At 42.8% G+C, this 21,181-nt stretch overlaps 1 protein-coding gene across 1 annotated transcript in view; it reads right to left on the bottom strand.

The window, feature by feature from the left end:
- SYNPO2L (synaptopodin 2 like) overlaps positions 1-21,181 on the bottom strand; it is a 64,659-nt gene that overhangs the window by 25,075 nt on the left and 18,403 nt on the right. The window contains exons 2-3 of the mRNA XM_032232258.1: positions 10,339-10,490; positions 4,608-5,260 (exon numbers count right to left, since the gene is read on the bottom strand). Of these exons, the coding sequence (XP_032088149.1) occupies positions 4,608-5,260; positions 10,339-10,490 (805 nt within the window). The remainder of the gene's footprint in view (positions 1-4,607; positions 5,261-10,338; positions 10,491-21,181) is intronic.

Raw genomic sequence — 21,181 nt, 5'->3', positions numbered from 1 at the left:
TCCTGCTGACCTTATTGGCTAAATATTGCTTATTCCCTTAAGCACTTCCATGGGAGATTTGGTAACTTTTGTTAGTTGGTTTATTTTTATGGCTGTTGTTTTTTACTGATTGTAAAATGGAATGATCCTTTGGATCAGACCTCTGGTATATAACATAGTATTGTTGTACCAAAACAAAGCAAGAATTTGGGGGAATAAAAGGGATCCTCAAGCCTGCCCATTCCCTGAATCCTCTTAGGACCCAGACTTGGCTTCCATTCCATAAAGTTTGCTATTCTTTTAAATTCCCTGGGTCTCTGTGTGTTCTAAAGAACCAGTTGTGCCTCTGTGTTCAGTTGAAAGTGATTTTAGTGTGGCAGCTGCCCGTGGCGGTTGTCCAGTGAATTAATATAAGCTGAACCCAGAAGTAAGTATGTGTTAATACTGTAGAAAGTTAGCACCCACCCATCTCCTAGAAGAGTGAAATCTTTTAGGAAATATTTAAAAAGGCAGAATATTATATTTCCCTGGATGATAAAAGAAGAAACATGTTTTTAAGACAGAAAATAGCTCCCTGCCTCCAGCAGATATTTGGTGCCCATTAAGAAGACTGGCCCAGCCTATCTACAAAACAAAAGACTTTCAGCTCCAGGATGATGGGATCATCCTTCAGGGCAAAGCCATTCAGCCACACTAGGAACTGCACAACAAATTCCTTCATTGCATCATCCCAAGCTTCAACCAAACCTGGGAACTCAGATAACCTCATCTATGACCCCTGCGTAGCCTCATGGGAGTCTGACAGCAACCGATAGAATACATGCTCTTGCCACAGGAACAGGAAGCTCAAGGGTAAAGCCCAAGAGAGGGTATAAATAACCTTCACTCTCCACTCCATATGTTCAGTTGCCCAGGACCTCAAACCCACATGGTCCTGCCCATCAATAAACCATTTTTCCAAACAGCCTCCATGTTTCCAGTGTCTTTCTCCCCACATGGAACTGAACCAGATGTATTTCTTCCAACAACACTTTGCTGGTTGGTTTATTTTTCTGGCTGTTGTTTTTTACTGATTGTAAAATGGAACAATCCATTTGATTAGACCTCTGGCATACAGATAGTCCTTGACTTATAACAGTTAATTTAGCAGCTGTTCAAAGTTACAACAGCACTGAATAAAGTAAATTATGAAAAGAAGTAATTGTGAATTACTTCTAACCATTGTAGCATCCTCATGGTGACATGATCAAAATCCAAGTGCTTGGCAACTGGTTCATATTTATAATCGTTGCAGTGTCCTGGGGTCATGTGATCAGCTTCTGCTACTTCTGACAAATGAAGCCAATGGTGAATCCGGATTCACTTAAGAACCATGTCACTAACTTAACAATGCAATGATTCACTTAACAATTGTAGCAAGAAAAGTTGTAAAATGTGCAAAATTCACTTGACAAATGTTTCACTTAGCAACATAAAATTTGGCTTCAATTATAGTAGTAACCCGTGGACTACCTGTATATTATTATTGCACCTATTTTTTATTCTATTTGTTTGGTTTTGTTTTACATTCCTGTTCACCATTCTGAGTCATAGTAGTGAGACAGGTAAATATAGAAAATGTTTATATAAATAAGTACTTAAGTAAATCAGAGTAGGCAACCTAGCACTGTCTTTCTGCCCAAGTAATACCAACAGTAGAAAGCAAAGCCATGGAAAAGCCGTTGTTGGCAGAAATAGATGAAAACTTTTAATATGCTATTTGGCCCAGCACCAGCCTCAGCCAGTGAAAGGAACTTAGCAAATTCTAGCTCATCTATAAAGCCCTACATGGCACAAAGTGGGTTGTTAAGTTCTGGTTGGGTGAGCAAAAACAGCTAGGGATTATCTGTCTCTAGCTGTTTTTGCTCACCCAACCAAAATTAATTGGGTTCCTTCTATTAAGCTGTATCATTAGATCATGTTCCATAAGAACAGTCAATAAGATTTCCAAGTCATGATGAACAAATGCGAGAAAAGCCCATAGAGCAAATAAATGTAAATTGTTTGTACCTTCAAGTCAATCTTGATTCCTAGGAACTACCTGGATTAGACCCTGCAGTTTTATTGGCAAGGTTTTTCAAAAATGGCTTGTCACTGCCTCCTTCTAGGAGAATGACTGGCCTACCCAAGGTAAGCTACCTTGGTGCCTAAGGCAGGACTAGAACGCTGGGTCTTTCGTTTCTCACCTAGTGCCTTAAGCACTACATTTTAAGGCTGAGTCTGAGGTCCAAAAATCTTTTTCTAGAAAGCCCCAAGAGGGGCATGATAACAATGAAGTAGCCAATCGAGGAGGAGGAACTAAGGATTCTCACCCACCCAACTCAACTACATCCCATTTCAAGAGGGAATTGAGATAATCCCTTAGCAATTTGTCTAGTCTAAATACTTTCCTCATGCTGATTAATTGCAATAGGAAGGATTTTTTTTTTTAAAGGGAGGGGGTGTAAACATCTGTTCATTCATACCAGCAGGCTTTAGGCATCACAAAGTACTCCAAGGTCAAAGCCAACCTTTGAGCATTCTGCTTGGTTGATAAGTTCCATCAATGAGCTCTGGGAGTTATTTGATTGCAAGCATTCAAAATTACATAATAGCTACAGAATAGCTAGTTTGTCTCTGTTTTTCTTCCTCTTATTATATAACACAGATAAACAAAAGATTAATTAATAATTCATTTTGAAGACTGAATTATACTAGAATTCTATGTATTTTGGATACTGTTTCCTTATTTCATTTTAATATTACAATGTCCCAAAATGTCAATTATTGTTGAGATTTATTGTTCTGTGCATGTGGTGAGTTTGTGTATTCTCAACATTTAACACCAGTAGCCATTGCGGCTTGGACAGATAGATGCTGAAGAATAGTACGAGAATTCAGTGACTTACATTCTTAGCTATCATCCTAGAATTATCAAGATCATCAGTGGAATAGAGAGAAATCAGTTTTGATCATCAATACCCATGTTGCATTTCCTATCTGTTTGTGGAGGAGCACATTTAAGGAAATGTGGTGCAGTGGTTAGAATGCAATACTGCAGGCTACTTCTGTTGCCTGCCAGTTGCCTGCAATTTGGCAGTTCAAATCTCACCAGGCCCAAGGTTGACTCAGCCTTCCATCCTTCCAAGGTGAGTAAAATGAGGACCCAAATTGTTGGGAGCAATATGCTAACTCTGTAAACTGCTTAAAGAGGGCTGTAAAGCACTGTAAATCAGAATATAAGTCTAAGTGCTATTGCTATTATGATTTCTCTAGGGTGGAGTTGGAGTGAGGATGTTGCATTATGATTGCTTATAAGTAAGCAAGAACCAGTGAACGAGGAATGGAAAAATCCCTATCTGTAGATCAGCCTTTCTCAAACTTTCTTGGCAAGTTTAAGATGGGCAAACTTCATGCTGCCTGGGGAATTCTGGGAAATGAAGTCCATGCACCCTAAAGTTGCCAAAGTTGAGAAGCATGGGTCTAGACTAGAGTTTAGGATTTTCCATTCCTGTTTTATTTAGAGTTTGGTGAAATTAAATAAATGAGTTGTGCTTTCCTTAACAAATAGTGATTAAACCGATATGAACTTTTTGTGAGAAACTGAAATTAAAAGTTGATCTGGGGCTTTGATGATTAGATATGGGATTATGGAAATAATGTAAAATGTTAATCTTAGAATAAGAGTTTGATATATTTTTTACTTATATCTTTACCAAAGAAAGTTGGAAGTCATTCTTTTTCAGTTTTCCTTCTTTTCCTCTTTTTTCTTACACTTTCACTATTTTTCTTTCCTGAGCCTTTTCTTTTTTCAAATCTGTTCTTTATTTGTTTACCCTTTAGCTTTGTATTTTTTTTATGTATGAAGGATCAAAGACTCAGCCATTATAATTCTACATTCCTTATTTAAAGAAATCATACCAAAATTTAGAATGAAATCCACTGGGAACCATCTCATATAAGGCAGGCTCTGAGTGCCTCTAACCAAAAAGTGTTTATCAATAGAAGAGAATATTTGTAGCTCAGAGTTGAACTGTGGGGTCCTTGGTGCTCTCTGAACTTGATGGTTTTCTTGTGGATGTTTCATTACCAAACTAGCTAACATCATCAGTACTAGAAGGGAGTGGAGTCTGCTCTTATTTTCATGTACTAGTGGCTTACCCTGTCAGTGTTGATCCATTGCTTCACCAAAAATGTTTTGATTGGTGCAAGGTCTCTAAAGCCTCAATCAGAGAAGGGCTATTCTGCACCCCTCCCTCAAATGTTATTTAAAATGTAGAGTTTCCCAGCATTCCTTTAGGAACCTCCAACATGCAAACTGTGGTTACTCATCCTAAAATTAATCTTCTTTACCTGGAGCTTCAAAATTTGCTATTTACTAGGAAGATGTATAGCTAAAAGTCAATCTACATTTAGACTGCATCTGACTTTGGGGATATTTCTTCATTACCAAACAAAAGTATATTTTCCGTGCAGTTCACACCCCTTGCTCACTGGGTCAGGATGTCACAAAGCAACATGATTCAGGAAATGGAAACTCTACACCAGTTAAAATGAAATTTTACGAAAAGCATTAGTAGGGGAAAAGAACATCATTACAGAAGACCTACTGGCTTGCTTTGCTTTCTCTGCATAGCTGGTAGTCAGATCTTCATCGACAGGATGCTCCACAGGACCTATCATGGGGATCAAGTGCCGCTCTGCTCGAATTGTCCTAGTTGCATGTGGAAGGAGCATAGCTTCAGGGGGAACCTCCATCTCTTCAGGTAAGGATGGATGTAGCAAAACTTCACTCTGTGAGAAAGCTGCATCTGTGTAGTTTTCTGGGTGAAAAACAATCTCCCTCTTAGCCACTCCGCCAAGCCCTCTTCCTTCTCCACCTTGTGCCACCACTTCAGGTGTGCTGTCATAGCCACTTTGCTCAGAGACTTCATCCTGGGGCTCACCCGCTTTGTTATTTGGTGCCCCTGGGGGGGAACGGGGAGTCTTCTTGCGAGCTCTCCGATGCTTTTCTTGGGTGATGTTATCAGCATCACTGTCTGTCTCAGCATAGTATGCTTCACTGTTTGGCGGGGAGGTCACGTTCTCCAGGAGCTGCTGCCTCTGGGATGGCTCAGCTTCTGGGGCACCTTGGGGCTCTCCTGTTTCAGAACTGTGTCCCTGGGAGGCTCGGTTTAGTGGAGAAGCAAGTGAGGCAGCTTGCAATTGCTTAGGAGAAGGGGAGCGCAGCAATCTTGCCCCAGACATGTCTCTGGTCGTTGCCCTGGAGAGATCAGAAAAGGAAGAGAACTTTAGTCAGCTATGTAGGTTACAAGATCCACTTCTGAACCATTACTTTTTGTATTTGTTCATCCTACTGGCCACTGGGATGAAACTGTGAGGATTCCCTTTTTTGACATTCCACCTTTTTTTTCTGCCAAATGTTTTTTATCTTTTTAGCATACATACAATATAATCCAAAGTATACCATTACATCTTAATTAACATTTTTTGAATATTCAATAATATATCAATTCCTCTTGCCATCAAGCCTCGTCAATTTTTATTTGCTCTTCTGCTTTCCATACACCATATTATAGTCTATTTCATCTTCAACCGTTCTCCTTTCCCTCTCTCCTCCTCCCTACCTCCTTTCTTCCCTCTATCATCTCTCCCCTCTCTACTTCCCCTTGCTCTCTCCCTCTCCTCTCCCCTCTTTCCACACCTTCCCTTTCTCCTACTCTTTTCCTCCCTTCTACTTCCCTCTCTCCTGTCTCCTCTCTCTCTCTTTCCCTCTCTTTATCTCCCTTCCATTCTCTATTTTACGTTATGTATTTCTGCCTTTTAGCAAACCCATTTAATATCAGTGGCATTAATAATTATATTCCGAAAGGAAAAAAAGAAAAAAACCTATTTCCCATATTCCTATTCTTCTTTTAAAAGTATACCTTTATACGAATTCCATTTGTTTCCTCTCCCCCCCCCCAAAAAAACCTCTTTTTTGGCTGAAGTTCAAGATGGATTTAAGTTTCCAGCTATTCTCATAATACTGTTACATAGTTATACATCATTAAGCGCCCATATTTTTGGTCTCATGTTGTAACTTTAAATATATATTGTTAGGCATATTTCCAAATTCCCCTTCCATTTTTTTCTCTCCTCTGGTAACTTTCCCAACAATATTTTTCTTATTTGTAAACATTTCACATTCCACTATTAATACATATCAACTGGCCTACTATCTTTATTCACCTTAATTAATCTATCTTTAATTCATTTTTACTTGCAATCCTTTCTATACCATACATACATATTACATTTCAGTGTTAATTAAAGTTCACAATAGAATATGCCTTACAAACGTTCTCCATCTTCTCCCCTAATTATTATTATCTATGTACATATTTCCTTTCTTCCTCTCATCTACCAATTTTTATTTTCCCTTATTTCCATTTATTTTTAAATAATCTTATATCCCAATCTCTGAACTTCTTCTTTCTCTTTCTACTATTTATATATCTTTTCTTCCCAATCTTTTTTGTGACTTTTTGCTGTACCATTTGTTGTACCCGCTTCAGGATTTCCCTTTGTCCCAGTCTACTAACCACTTCTCAAGGAGAAGAACACACTACATCATCTTTACTCACCTCCAGTCCACTGAAAACATGCATATACTCTGCCCATCGTTTTGCACTACACGTAAAAAATAGAGCTATCTGCCTTATGATGGCACAAAGTGTTGTTTTGATTCCTATGCTCACTGTTTTGTAGGCAAAAGTTGACAATTCTGCCAGTTTCTTTTCCAGCCAAGTCACAGAAAGATGGGCAAAACTGGGCTCCCCCCCACTCCCTCTTCATTTTAACTCGTCCACCAGCAGATGGGGAAACGTCAAAAGCAAGAGTGCACATATGAAAGGTCTACCTATGGAAATCTCAAATCCTCAACCCCAGAAAGGGGTTGCTGCTGGCTTTCCTGGCAGGGAAAAGGTGACAAGGAAGCAGGACACTCACCAATGGAGGAGCATGTTAAGCATAGACCAGACAGAATGCCAAACCATCATTCTGAAGTGGAGGGAGGCTCTGAGGACTGGCTTCATTTTCAGCTCAAATTTTCATGAGTGTCCTAATCTTTCTCCTTCCCAAATAGGCCAGCATTCCCTCCAGATGGTTAATGGGGCAATAAAACTGTAATTAACTAGTGCCCTCTACACACACACCCCCGTGCCTTCCCTTGTGGAAAAAAATGGGAGACTCCAGGGAGTGGATGCCATGAGGGCAATGAAGTGGATGCAATTCTCACCAATGGAGAACCTCCGATGGAGAGGCAATGCAGCAAACTGACCCATCTCCCCCCTCAGGAGCAGCATTGGATCTGATTAAATTCCAATGTTAATCATCTCTATGTATAAAGATGACTGAAAGCCTCACGCATTATGTTCTTGTTGTTAGTTGCAAAGTCGCACCCAACCCATCGCAACCCCATGGACAATGTTCCTCCCTGCCTTCCTGTCCTCTACCATCCTCTGGAGTCCATTCAGGCTCACACCGACTGTTTTTGTGATTCCATCCAGCCACCTCATTCTCTGTCATCTCCTTCTTCTTTTGCCCTCCATCTTTCCCAGCATTCTCCAGTGAGTCCTTCCTTCCCATTAGGTGACCAGAGTATTTAAGTTTCATCTTCAGGATCTGGCTGTCAGCCTCTGTTTTGCTTACTTGCTATCAGCTGCCATAGAAATGGGGAGGGTGGGGGCATGGTATTTGGGATGGGAATAATTGGTACTGGAGGTGATATGGCAAAGTGAGTTTTCTTCTCAGCATCTTCTGCGCATGCTGATGGTCAGTGTTTGGACCTGATCAAGGCCAACTGTCTTGCATACCAACGTGATGATGTTGTCTGGAATGCAACCCACATGACACCTTAGGGAGTTGCAGATTGGACACTGGGGTGGGGATTGTTAAAGGGAGGGGGTTGGGTAATCGTTTGACATGTATGTGTTCGTGCCTTTCTGACTCAGATCTTGCTTTACTTTCACTGCTATCTTTTCATAACCGGTAAAAGTACTTTTTTTAATTCCACAAACAATGGAGTTGGGAGTTTTCTTCCTTGGTTTCTGAAGGAGGCATGCCTGACACTGGCCTTCTAAAGAGCAGTCAGGGTTGATCTCCTCTAGGGCTGACCAGTTTGATCGCCTTGTAGTCCAAGGGACTCACACATTATGGTGTCATACAAATCCTGCAGAGGTCTTGAACTGGAAGAATCTTGTAGGGAAAGTAGGATAGAACTCTTCAAAGAAGCCAGATGTCAGCACCTCAGAACATCAGACAGAAGAAGGTCAAAGCAGACCTCTCTCATTCCAGAGGGCAGGACAAGAGGCTTGGATTGCAGAAAGGTAGGTTCCAAGTGATAGTTAGGAAAAGGCTCCTGCTTGTTCAATTACTCAGAAAGACAATGGGAGCTCTTTAGCCTTCTGTCTGGAATCCTTTCAGGGTAGGTTCATCCTACCCTGAACTGATACTGATACTGTACTCAAAGCCTGTTGGGCAAGATGGCCTTCAAATTCTATTATTTTATATTTGGGAAAGCTTCTCTACTGCTTTTCATTAGCTTCCATGCAATATTGTACCTCCTTCCAGCATAGCTACTATTGCAGAACTGGTAACATGCCATACCATGATTTACAGACATCTGTAATGCTGCCATGGATCTTCCATGGGACTTGGGGGAGGGGGGAGAGAGAAACAAAGAATGTGTGGCTATAACAGAACTTGTTTGAAATAGAATTGCTCTTCGCAGCTTAGCTGCTGGGAATCCCTGAGACTCTCTAGTTGTACCAATTTTACATTAGCAGCTGCCGGTTTGAATGACATCACAGCTCATCTCGCTCCTTATTTGTTTCTAACTCAATCACTTAAGCCACCTGTATCATCTGCAAGGATTCTTTCCCTATGATTGCTAACTTTCTTTAAGAGCTTTTAGTGTGGACTTTATCAAATATTTTTTAAAAGTAACATTCAGGATATTTATAAGATTATGTAACATATCTTCATCTCCAAGATTTTTAGCAATTTGCTGAGACAGAACATTGAGAGAACATACTAATTTGTAAGATATATACATACCGGGGGTTGTAAAAGAAATCTAATAGATACCTTTCACCCTGGCTTCGCTGATAACGGATAAGAGCCTGTGGCCTAATGGCTAAGAAGTCTGCCTAGTATGCTATATAGCCCAGGTTCAAATCCCAATAAGGGTATGGCTAGCTGATGAGAGCTAAATAGCTTGAAATAGATCTATACTAGTCTCCCTTTATTTATTTATCAGCATAAATAAAAAACAAATGTAACAAAAAGGCAACAGTAAAAATATTGGGTTTCTGCCTGGATGGTCTCTTGTGACGAGCTGAAGGACAGAGAGTGGAAGTGTGAACTTCCTCCCATATTTGGGCATACCGGGGGTTGTAAAAGAAATCATATATATATATATATATATATATATATATATATATATATATATATATATATATATATATATATATATATATATATATATATATATATATTATATATTATATATTATATATTATATATATATATATTACACATTACACATTACACATAGTATATTCAAAGTTTTTATCTTCTAGATTTCTTAGAAATGTTAAATGTTAAACTAATACTACACACACACAAACACACACACACACACACACACAGAGTCTCACTTGATCCTGAAGTCCATATCCCAATGCAGTTACACCAATTTTTTTAAAAAAAGTATTAGTTTAACAACATTTCTAAGGTAAGAAATCTAGAGTGAATATAGACAATATATTGCATTGAATCTACTGTATATCATGGAATTACAGTTCAGGCATAATATCCACAATATAAAGGGCCCTACATCCCGGATATTCTGGCATGTACAATACTAGCAACAAGATTTTAAAAGACACTCCGGGTGTTATTTTGAAATTTGCATAGAAAGCTGATACAACAAGTCTGACATCCTGCTTAGAAGAGACTATCAAAATGCTATGAATTGGCTAAGTGGGCTTCAGCCTGGTCTAAATGCTTGTGCATTAGAGTCTCATAGATCTCATTCTGGTATGAACATTTCCACAAAATATACACAATAAATATCAGAGCCAAACCTGGCATTGCTTTGTACTGTGATCTTTCTATGTATGCCTTTTGCCTGAGTGGAGGAGAGAGATAATTGATAATATTTGTGAAATCAGATATGGTTCCACTAGAACTTTATGGAAAGCATTCAATGGTGCTACTGCAGTTAAAAATATGGAATTCATCCAAATGGTTTGGAGTAATCAATCTTTCGCTCAGCCCCACCAGTGGTTTTCTTACCTTGTAACAACAATGTTGAGGGTGTTACTGGAAGAATCAATGATCTGCATGGTGGTGGCATGGGAGAGGCCAGCACATGGCTTTCCATTAACAGATAAAAGTTCATCGTTTTCCCTTAGGCCTCCACGACACGCTTTACTTCTCTTGCGAATCTAAAAAAAAGGAAAGTGAAGTAAGGATCAGCAGTCCAGAAGTGCTCCCCATCACTTACTCAACTTTTCAACAAGGAGTGAGTGAGTCTTGGGCAGAAGTCCAGTTAGTCATATCTACTGGGTATGATAAAAGTAAAATCAATATGGTGGCCATGATGGTGTGGTGCAAGCTCTACCCATTTTTAAATGTGTAATATAGTTTCCCTCACAGCCTCACGGCCACCCTCATGATCATTTCTGACCCCCCTTTTTAATATAAATAAATAAGTAGTTGTATAATGTCTAGGTGTTGCCAGTAACACAATGTCCTAAATACTGTTGCTGGTGGTAAGCTATTTTAACTATTAAAATATTTTAAAACATAACATATAAAAGTTATCATTAACAAGTACTCAGATAAAAAAAAATCACAAATAGAAGCTGAGTAGGCAAAAATGTTACTGGTCATTCATTGCCTTGAGAAAGGTTTCACAGGAGAGACAGTGAGAGCTAACAGAGAAATGCAAACAGAAGTCATTTGGCAGTAAGATAACTCTTGCCCACACAAGTTGTCTCGTTGAGAGTTTGTCAGTTGTTGGAAGAAATGTCCTTCTGGGTTCGGCTCCAAGTGGGGAAAAAGACACTGGAGACACGGAGGCTGCTTGGAAAGATGGTTTTAATGGTGGACAGGACCACATGGCTTGAGTTCTGAACAGAAAAGGTGATCACATGCTTCAATGTTGGTGGAGAAAAAGTGAAGGGCAGAAGAGAATTAAGTCCCTGGTTTTATCCCCCTCTGGCCTTTGATCTTGATCTTGTATTCTGATTGGTTGTCAGACTCCCATGAGGCCATGCAGGGGCAACTATCTAGGCTGCGTTTTGAATCCAGGTTTGGTTGAGTTCTCAGATGCCATGTGGCGAGTTGGGTAAAGGGCCAATATTATCATGCCTTAATCCCATCCCCCTGGAGCTGAAGGGGAGAACTCTTTATTATGTAAAGTGGACTAGCTTGGCCTTCTTAATGGCCCATTGACAAAGTGGGGATGGGCAGGAAGCTACAGGGAGCTATTCTGTCTTTTAAAACATGTTTCTTCCTTTTCACATCCAGAGAAATATTCTGCCTTTTCAATATTTCCTAGGATATTTCATTTTTCTGGGAGAAGGCTGGGTGATACCTCCTACACAGTCTTACAGATCAGGAAATCAACTCCCCAGGAAGGGAAAGAATACTGTTACTGAGATTGGCAATGATAATAGAATATTGCAGATCTGATTGGGTTGAACCTCTTACCCTTTTTTATATTCTTGTGAATTAGGAAGGTGTCTGTCCTGAATATTCTGTTTTTGTGGGCTTAAGATGTTTCACCTATTGCTACTTTAGTAATGGAGCTTATGTTCTAGAGGTTTTGCTAGAAGAGGGTGCGCTGATTATTTTAAATAAATTAATTTGCACCCTATTGTGAGAAAAAGAGTGTTTGCCCATGCAAGGTCCCCCTTTTCAGAGGCTTTAAGCGTTATTGCCACTCACATAATCAATAACAATACGCCTCAGCCAAAGGACATAAATCCAAGGCTAAATGTTGTGCCCATAAATGCCTTTTGTTTTAACCTCTTTAAGAAACTGGTAAGTACATACGTCTGTGTGCCATAGGTAACGAAATAACAGAATAACAGAGTTGGAAGGGACCTTGGAGATCTAGTCTCCTTCCTGCTCCCGGCTCAAGCAGGAAACCCTATACCATTTCAGACGAATGGTTGTTCAATTTCTTCTTTAAAACTTCCAGTGTTGGACCATTCACAACTTCTGAAGGCAATTTGTTCCACTGATTAATTGTTCTCACTGTCAGGAAATTTCTCCTTAGTTCCAGGTTGCTTCTCTCCTTGATTAGTTTCCATCCATTGCTTCTTGTCCTGTCTTCAGATGCTTTCGTAAGATCAGGAACAACCCAGGCAAGACCAGAGGACTACAATAAGCAAACTTCCCAATTCTAGTTTTTAAGTCTGTAGCTACATTAAAGAATCTAGCACAGAGCACATCTAGCATTTAGCACATCTAAAAGGGTTTTATGAGGAGGTTAAAAGCCTTGAAAGCTTTCAAGGACACAGATTCAAATTCACCCATCAACGCATGCAATACACTGAACAGCTAAGGCATTTGTAGGGTTACCAAAGATTGCCAGCAAAAGAGGACATGTCATCCATCAGGCATAATATTAAAATCAAATATTGTCCGGTTTTATTAAATGTCTTTTTTTTAATGGACTGTTCTCACTATAGTAGTCATTCAAACTTTCAATAATTATGACCTTGCAAATTGTGTTTCTTCCTTTCCCTCACCCATCTACAGATTCAATTCAAATAGAATTTGAATTCAGAGATTTTCAGAGATGTATCTATATTGAAAGTTGAACAGTCAAAACCAGGGGTTTAACAAGTTGACCAAAGACAGGGGTGGGCTGCTGGGGGTTTGCAGAGGTTTGGGAGAACCTCTAACTAAGATTCTGTGCAGTTCAGAGAACCCCCAAATCCCACTCCTGGCTTGCCCCACCCACCCATCCCCTACCCGGAGTCCCCACAAGGCCTGTTTTGGGTGCAGGTAAGTTCAGGGTGCGCGTAGAGGCTTGGGGAGGGCAAAAAACGGGCCTGCCTACAGTTTCTGGCCTCTGCAGAGGCTCTGGAATCTGGGGAGGCCATTTTCGCCCTCCCGGAGGCTCGAATAAAACCTCTGGAGCCCGGTGAGGGCAAAAACAACCCCACCATGGTGCAGGAGGCCAAGTAAGCCATGCTTACCATGGCCACACACACCCAGCAACCTGGCAGAGAATCCCTTGCTAAAATTTTTGAAGCCCTCCCCTGACCAGAGGGTATGATTTATGAGATTTGTATTATGTCATTAACTCTTTTGTGATATTTTAAAAATGTTTTATAAAATTTGCTAACTTTTAATTCCCCTGGAGTCATGGATCCACTGAGTCATTGATGCGTTCTGTAAGTTGGTCCACTTGAGGTATTCTAGTTCAAAAACTGTTGCCCTATGATGCCCAATTAAAGGTTACAGGTATGAGACGCTTGATAGTTAGATATTCCTGCTGCTTGCAAGAAGAGGCATTCACACTGAAGAATGTGATGGGCAGTCATTCGTGGTAACAAGATGGGCCTACATATACTCTTGTTCCTAAGTAAAATAAACCCATAAAATACTCCAATTTCCATGCTGAGGGGGCATAGTAGATTTATGAAGTAGTAAAGCCATACAATCAAAGACAATGATGCCCCCAGAGCTGAAAGACATGATCAAAGCCAAATAAACAACCTTCTCATTTGATATGTCTCTGCTTTTGCCCTGAAGTGCTTTTTAAAAGGCAGGAGGAAAATGGACTCATTAGAGCTGTGGTGTTGGAGAAGGTTCCTGCACATTCCTTGGACATTAAAGATGACAAACAAGGAACTACTGGAGCATATAAAACCAGACATATTGCCCAAAGGCAAAATCACAAAATTCCGCCTTATTTATTTCAGCCATGTCACACAATCAAACTCATTGGAAAAGGCAGTTCTGCTGAGAATGGTCAGAGCTAAAAGGAAACAAGGTCACCAAAAAACCCAGACACCATCAAAGCCAACACCAGCCAGAGAATAAGAAAACTGAAAGAAGCTGTACAAGATTGACAACACTTTTTAAATAGCTGCACTGAAAGCAAAATACTTTCTAAATAATACCATTTTTGCACTTTGTGTTTAGGTTTATACAGAATCGGCTGATGTTTTAGGTTTTGCTGAATCAATCCCCCAGAATCTGCCATGGCATAGGGCCCCAACAGTTTTTTTGGATTTTTTTTAAAAATCCTGCTTTAATTATTTTTATAAATAATTTAAGGTGGTGAACATATCAAACTTTTTCCTATTTTGCACACAACAATCCTGTGTGGTGGATTGCGCTAAGAAATAGCAGCTGGTCCAAGATCATCCAATTGACTTTTATGTCTAAAGCAGGATTAAAACTCACAGTTTCCTAATTTCTAACCTGGAATTCTGGAATGAATAAGGCATGGTGCTTTTTTGCTAGGGGAGACCTACCATATTTTTTGGAGTATAAGCCACACCCTTTTCCCTCAAAAAAGAGGGTGAAAATCTGGGTGTGTCTTATACACTGAATGCAGCATTTTTGGGCCAACCAAAACCCTGCCCCCTTTGCAAAAATGAATGTCCATAGCCTTTAGGAAGCTTCCAGAGTGCTCCTGGGGGCTGGGGAGGCCCTCCCAGCCCCCAGAAGCACTCTATACGTTTCTTAAAGGCTATGCGTGTCCTTTTTTTGAACACAAACGGGCCTGTTTTTGCAAAAAATGGGCCATTTTTGGGAGGTCTGCAGAGTGCAAAAACTTTTTTTTTAAAATTTGCCTCTTCAAAATCTTGGTGCATCTTATACTCTGAAAAATACAGTACCTAATCAGAGTCATGTCGTTAGAGAACATCCTGAGAGAGTGAACTCTGATGGTCTGACCATTTGAGACAGGGCAATCTAGCAAAATATTTGGGCAACGTCCCTTTACCTGTACAGAGCAGCATAAGGATAGGGAAATCTCTAAAGCTTTGCCATTATCTAGTGGATTTCTGCAGCCCAGACATTGTTGAGCTAATGTTGGGAGATCCCCAAATCTACACCTCCAAAATGCTATGCACCAATAGAAGCACTGACCACAATTTCTAAGTTATGCTATTAACAAAAGTGTCAGCTTCTGCCTTGCTACTGCTTCAGCTGTCATGAAACGGGAAGGGAGGGTTTGGTATTTGGGAGGGGTTATTCGATGTGCTGGAGGAATGTTCTAGTATTTACTGGATGGTTGGACTACGCATGCGTGGGTGCTTCCCGCCTGGACCAACGGCCCCGACATTCCATCTTCGTGATGCCTTTTGAAGTTATCTCACACCTGACACTTGAAGGACTTATGATTGGCCTGAGGCTATGATCCCAAGGGGTGGGGAATGGACTATTCTATATATCAATTGCTTTCGCGCCTAATTAAACAGACTTCACTTCGCAACTGCTCGCTAACCATTTGTAATTAGTAAAAGTACTTTTGATTTCCAACACATGGAATCTCTTGGTCTTTCTTTCCTAATTATATAATGGAGGGATGCTGACAAGAAGCGAAGTCTCTCTAAAACCCTTTCCAGGAGACCTACGTCTACCGTGAAGGGAGAAAATGTCTTCACCGGTCAGAGAAGAAGAGGAGGCCGCTTGTGATGTGGATCCCAGCGAGGCCGCCCCCCCCGAACTTTCGCTTCATGAGGCCGGACCTCCCGACCTCTCGCTTCATGAAGATTTGTTTCAACTGCAGATATCCAGCCAGCCTGACCCCCCCACCCCCCCACGATGGTCCACTTCGGTAGGACAAAGAGAAGAAGGGGCAAGCTGGGATGCAGGGGTTACCCGAAGGCAACCCCGACAAAGACCGCTGGAGACGGGAGCCGTAAGAAAACCCCAGAGGAGAGATTTGCCTGATTACGGGGGACAAAGGTATTTTGGGGAAAGAGGTGGGGAAGATGAGGAAGACTGGAGGGCTGGGAGCGAGAGTACCCACGCGCTGCTTCACCCCCCCCTCGGCCTGCTTCACCCCCTGCGGCTGTGGGTTTTGCCGGACCGGGGGCCCCACCTCCCCGAAGGCACAGAATGGCCAAAATCCCTCCCCTGCCTGTGAGATACAATGGAGATTCTGCCAGCCTGGCCTCTTTTATTATGCAAGTCTTCAATTACATGGAGATTTATGGCCGTGATTTTGAGACGGACACTATGAGAGTGAGGATGGTTCTCCTATCCTTAGACGGCGAAGCGGCTACCTGGTCAACTGCATTGCATATGTCTGCTTCCCCCCTCCTGAGGAATTTCAATCGGTTTATGGAGGCTTTCAGATGGCGCTTTGATGACCCCTTGACTGAGAAGCGAAGCAAATTGAAATTTATAACCCTCGAGCAGGACAATAGCCCTGTAGCCCAATATATCCAGGACTTTCAGCGCCTGTCCCAATACATGAGAGGGTGGGGCGAGGACGCCCTTTTGGACAAATTTGCTTTGGGCTTAGATGAAGACATTTATCAGCAGTGTGTCAATCGCAATCTGCCCAGACATTTGACCACTTGGTTTGAACACGCAGCTGACGCTGAACTCGACTTAAACAGGCTTCGTTGTGCCAAGGAGGAAAGAAAGAAAAAGGAGAAAGCTGCAAAAAGCACCCCCCCTCCAGGCTGCAAAGCCCAGTTCAGAGGGAGCGGCGAGGGGAGAGGGGCCCCCTCAGTGAACTCCAGACCCGTAACTTGCTTCCGTTGCGGGAAATTAGGGCATCGCGCCCCCGACTGCCGTGCTAAATTGCCCATCACCGCCCAACCCCCACCCAAGCGAGAGGAGAAGTCTGGCAGAGCCTCTGACAAGAGGAAGAAAGAAGCTGCCTTCGCTGTGGACTCCAGGCCCCCCCTTTTCGGCCAGGCTTTGGAGGGAGACGCAGACGCAGCCACCCACTCCTCTTCTGAGGACTCCGATGACGACACATCGCCTCACTGGGTGAGTTCAAACAAAGGGCCCCTGCTAATCCCCATAGAGTTAAAAGTTCCCCCTGAGGGGCAACCAGCAACCTTTCACGCCTTGCTCGATTCGGGCTGCTCCCGATCCATGATCAACCCGGCCATGGTGGAAAAATTGGGTCTCAAATTGCGTACTTTGAAAACCCCCATTGTGTTTTGCCAGATAGATGGATCCATTGCGGGGGGGGGACCCGCCTATTTTTTTACGGAGCCCTTGGAGATGAAGATGGGTTCCCACACTGAACTAATTTCTTTTGTAGTTGCGCCTGGCATGGACAGGCCACTAACTTTAGGCCTCCCTTGGCTCCGGAAGTGGAACCCTCACATAAATTGGTGAACAGGCCGCTTGCGCATTCGCACAAAGGAGCCTCCGGAGGGAGAGGGCACTCCTGGGCAAACTGTGACTGACACTCCTGAAGTGGCCGCTAGAGGGCAGGAGAGGATTGATGGAGAGGAAAAAATTCCTAAAGAGTATTGGGACCTTAAGGAGGTTTTCAGCGAAAAGTCTTCCGACAAACTGCCACCCCACAGGCCTACTGACTGCTCCATTGACATCTTACCCGGGGTTAAGCTACCAAAACCCCAAATATATTCCATGTCAACCAGGGAGATGGAGGAAATGCGGACTTTCATTGATAAAAATTTGGAATGTGGATTCATTGAACCTGCTCACCCCAAAGTGGCCACCCCTGTGCTTTTCCGTGAAAAGAAAGATGGCTGTCTTCGATTATGTGTGAATTTTAAAAACTTGAACGCGATATCAGCTCAGAATGTCTACCCGCTCCCGTTGATGAAGGACATGTTGGCCCCGCTGGGGAAGGGCCGCATTTTTACTAAATTGGACCTCAGGGAAGCTTATTATAGGGTCCGCATAAAGGAGGGAGACGAATGGAAGACTGCTTTCAACTGCCCTCTTGGTTGCTTCCAGTTCCGGGTCATGCCTTTTGGCCTGCAGGGGGCCCCTGCAGTCTTCATGCAATTAATCAATGAGATTTTGCATGACCATCTCTACAAAGGAGTTATCGTATATTTGGACGATATCCTTATCTATACTCGCACTTATGACCAACACGTCGCTTTTGTGCGCACTGTTTTGAAAAAACTCCAAGCCGCTGATCTTTATGCCAAATTGTCTAAGTGTGAATTTCACCAAACTAAAATTGACTACCTTGGATATCGCATCTCTCCTGCCGGCATTGAGATGGACCCTGAGAAGGTGAGGGCGGTCACTGAATGGGACGCGCCCAAAACTCGTAAACAGTTACAAAAATTTTTGGGCTTTGCTAATTTCTACCGTCAGTTCATTCCTTCTTTTGCTAAAATTGCACTTCCTATAACTAATTTGCTCAAATCCAAGGGGGAGCCGAAACCTAAACCTTACAAGCCTCTGGACTGGACCATGGAATGCCAGGCGGCTTTCAAAAAGCTTAAACGTCTGTTTGCCGCTGAGCCGGTGCTAAAGCATCCTGACCTGGACAGGCCTTTCGTCGTCCAGGCTGACGCCAGCGACGTCGCCGTTGGGGCCATCTTGTTGCAAGCCAACGACCAAGGTAACCTACAACCTTGCGCGTACACCTCCCGGAAGCTCACAGACACAGAGAGACGTTGGGCAGTTTGGGAGAAAGAGGCTTTCGCGGTCCGTTGGGCCCTGACCACGTGGCGCCATTTCCTGGAGGGCGCTAAGCACCCGTTTGAGGTGTGGACTGACCACAAGAATTTGGAAGCTTTGAGAACGCCACGCCGTCTCTCCCCCAAACAAATGCGGTGGGCCCAATATTTCAACCGTTTCAATTTCACACTTAAATATATCCCGGGTGGAAAGAATTTCATGGCAGATGCCTTGTCCAGACTGCCTCAATATAATTGTTCTAAACTGAGCATCATCCAACCGCTCCTAGCGGCTCCAGTGGTCACGCGCCAACAGACCCGCGCCAAAAAGGATGTGCCTCAAGATCTTCTTTCTGACCTCAAGCTAGCGCTTCCTCATGACGACTGGTTCCTGAACCATCGGGACAAGTGCACTATGAGGGATGATCTGCCGTGGATCGGCGCCAAATTGTACATCCCCGCCTCCCTACGCCTGGTGGTCCTTCGTCGCGCACATGACTCCAGATTGGCGGGTCATTTTGGATTCGTGAAAACTTTGCATCTAGTGAAGAGGCAATTCTGGTGGCCCTCTTTAAAGAAGGACATTGAACTTTATGTGGCCAGTTGCCCGGTTTGTGCGACCGCTAAACGGCCACCAGGGAAACCACAAGGGCTGCTCCAGTCTGTCACTCGCCCGGTTGCCCCTTGGAAGGAGATTTCTATGGATTTTATTGTTGAGCTCCCCGAAAGCCAGGGGCACACTGTCATATGGGTTGTCACTGACTTGTTCTCCAAGCAAGTTCATTTTGTGCCTTGCCACAAAATTCCTTCTGCTAAGGCGCTGGCTAAACTCTTCATTTCCCACATTTACCGCTTGCATGGGGTGCCCGATCGCATCATCTCCGATCGTGGTGTCCAATTCACATCTGTTTTCTGGAAAGAATTTCTCAAACGTATTGGCTCCGCCCAGGGCCTTAGCTCCGCCTACCATCCTCAGACTAATGGCGTCTGTGAACGGACTAATTCTGTTCTTGAACAATATTTACGTTGTTTCATCAATTATCAACAGGATGATTGGGTCGACTTGTTGCCACACGCTGAGGTGGCCTACAACAACTCTGTCCATTCCAGCACGGGTTTCACCCCTTTCCGGGTCGTTTATGGTCAGGATTTTGTTCCTATCCCTGAATTACCTCATGACCAGCCACAAGTTCCGTCAGTCGCGGACTGGAGTGAGCGTCTCAGTCGTGTTTGGCCATTGACCCTCTCCACTTTGGACGCTGCGCATCGGGCCCATAAGAAACAGGCGGATAAGAAATGCTCTCACCCCTATGAATACCGGACTGGTGATTTGGTTTATTTGTCGACAAAGTTCCTCCACACAACGCAGAGGTCAAAGAAGTTGGGGCCCAAATATGTGGGGCCGTTCCCCATAGTGAAGGTCATCAATCCTGTCTCTGTTCGTTTGCAATTGCCCAAACACCTCAACCGGGTCCACCCGGTGTTCCACATTAACCTCATAAAGCCTGTTCGTGTTTCCCACTTGCGTCCCCCTGGTGACCCTCCGCCTGCTCCTTTGCTCGTCGATGGGGAACGTCACTTTGAAGTTCGTGAAATTCTTGATTCCCGCAAACGTCGTAATCGCATCCAATACCTGGTGGCTTGGAAGCATTTTCCTCCCTCCCACACGGAATGGGTTGATAAATCCCATGTTCGTGCTCCCAGACTGCTTCGGAAGTTTTATGCTGCATACCCTGACAAGCCTTAACTTTCTCTCACCCCCTCCCTTCTTCTTTTTCTGTTTTGTTGTTTGTCTGTTCATTTGTTTTTTTTTCTAGGCCTGACAGCCTTTTTCCGGGGGATGGCCGGATGTCAGCTTCTGCCTTGCTACTGCTTCAGCTGTCATGAAACGGGAAGGGAGGGTTTGGTATTTGGGAGGGGTTATTCGATGTGCTGGAGGAATGTTCTAGTATTTACTGGATGGTTGGACTACGCATGCGTGGGTGCTTCCCGCCTGGACCAACGGCCCCGACATTCCATCTTCGTGATGCCTTTTGAAGTTATCTCACACCTGACACTTTTTTTTTTTTAATATATTTTATTCATTTTCACATTCCATTTTACAATCACTTATATACAGGGTATTTGCTATAAGAAAAAAAAAATAAAAAAAATATAAAAAAAAATAAAAAAAAATAAAAAAGAAAACACAACTCATCATTCACAACCCCACCTGACACTTCCATCCTCCATACACCCCATCTACCCCCTCCAACTTTCCTTTCCTCCCTCTAACGCTCCCCTCCTACTTCCCTTTCCCCTCAAACCTTCCTTCTCCCCTTACTCCCAACACGCCCTCCTTACATTCCCCTTACTCCTTCCTTACTCCTCCCTCCTCTTTCCCTCTACCTCCCTCCTTGGTGTATTCCTTTATTCAAGTGTTGTTTATTATAATCTAATAAAAAGTAAAATAAACCAAGGAAAAAAAAATTTAAAGAAAGAAAAGAGAAAAAAAAAGGAAAAAAAAAGAACAACCGTATATAAGTGCA

The sequence above is a fragment of the Thamnophis elegans genome, chromosome 15, assembly GCF_009769535.1.
Source record: "Thamnophis elegans isolate rThaEle1 chromosome 15, rThaEle1.pri, whole genome shotgun sequence".
NCBI lineage: Eukaryota > Metazoa > Chordata > Lepidosauria > Squamata > Colubridae > Thamnophis > Thamnophis elegans.
Note: the sequence above shows the minus strand (reverse complement) of the source record. Positions and strands in the feature narration are given on the sequence as shown.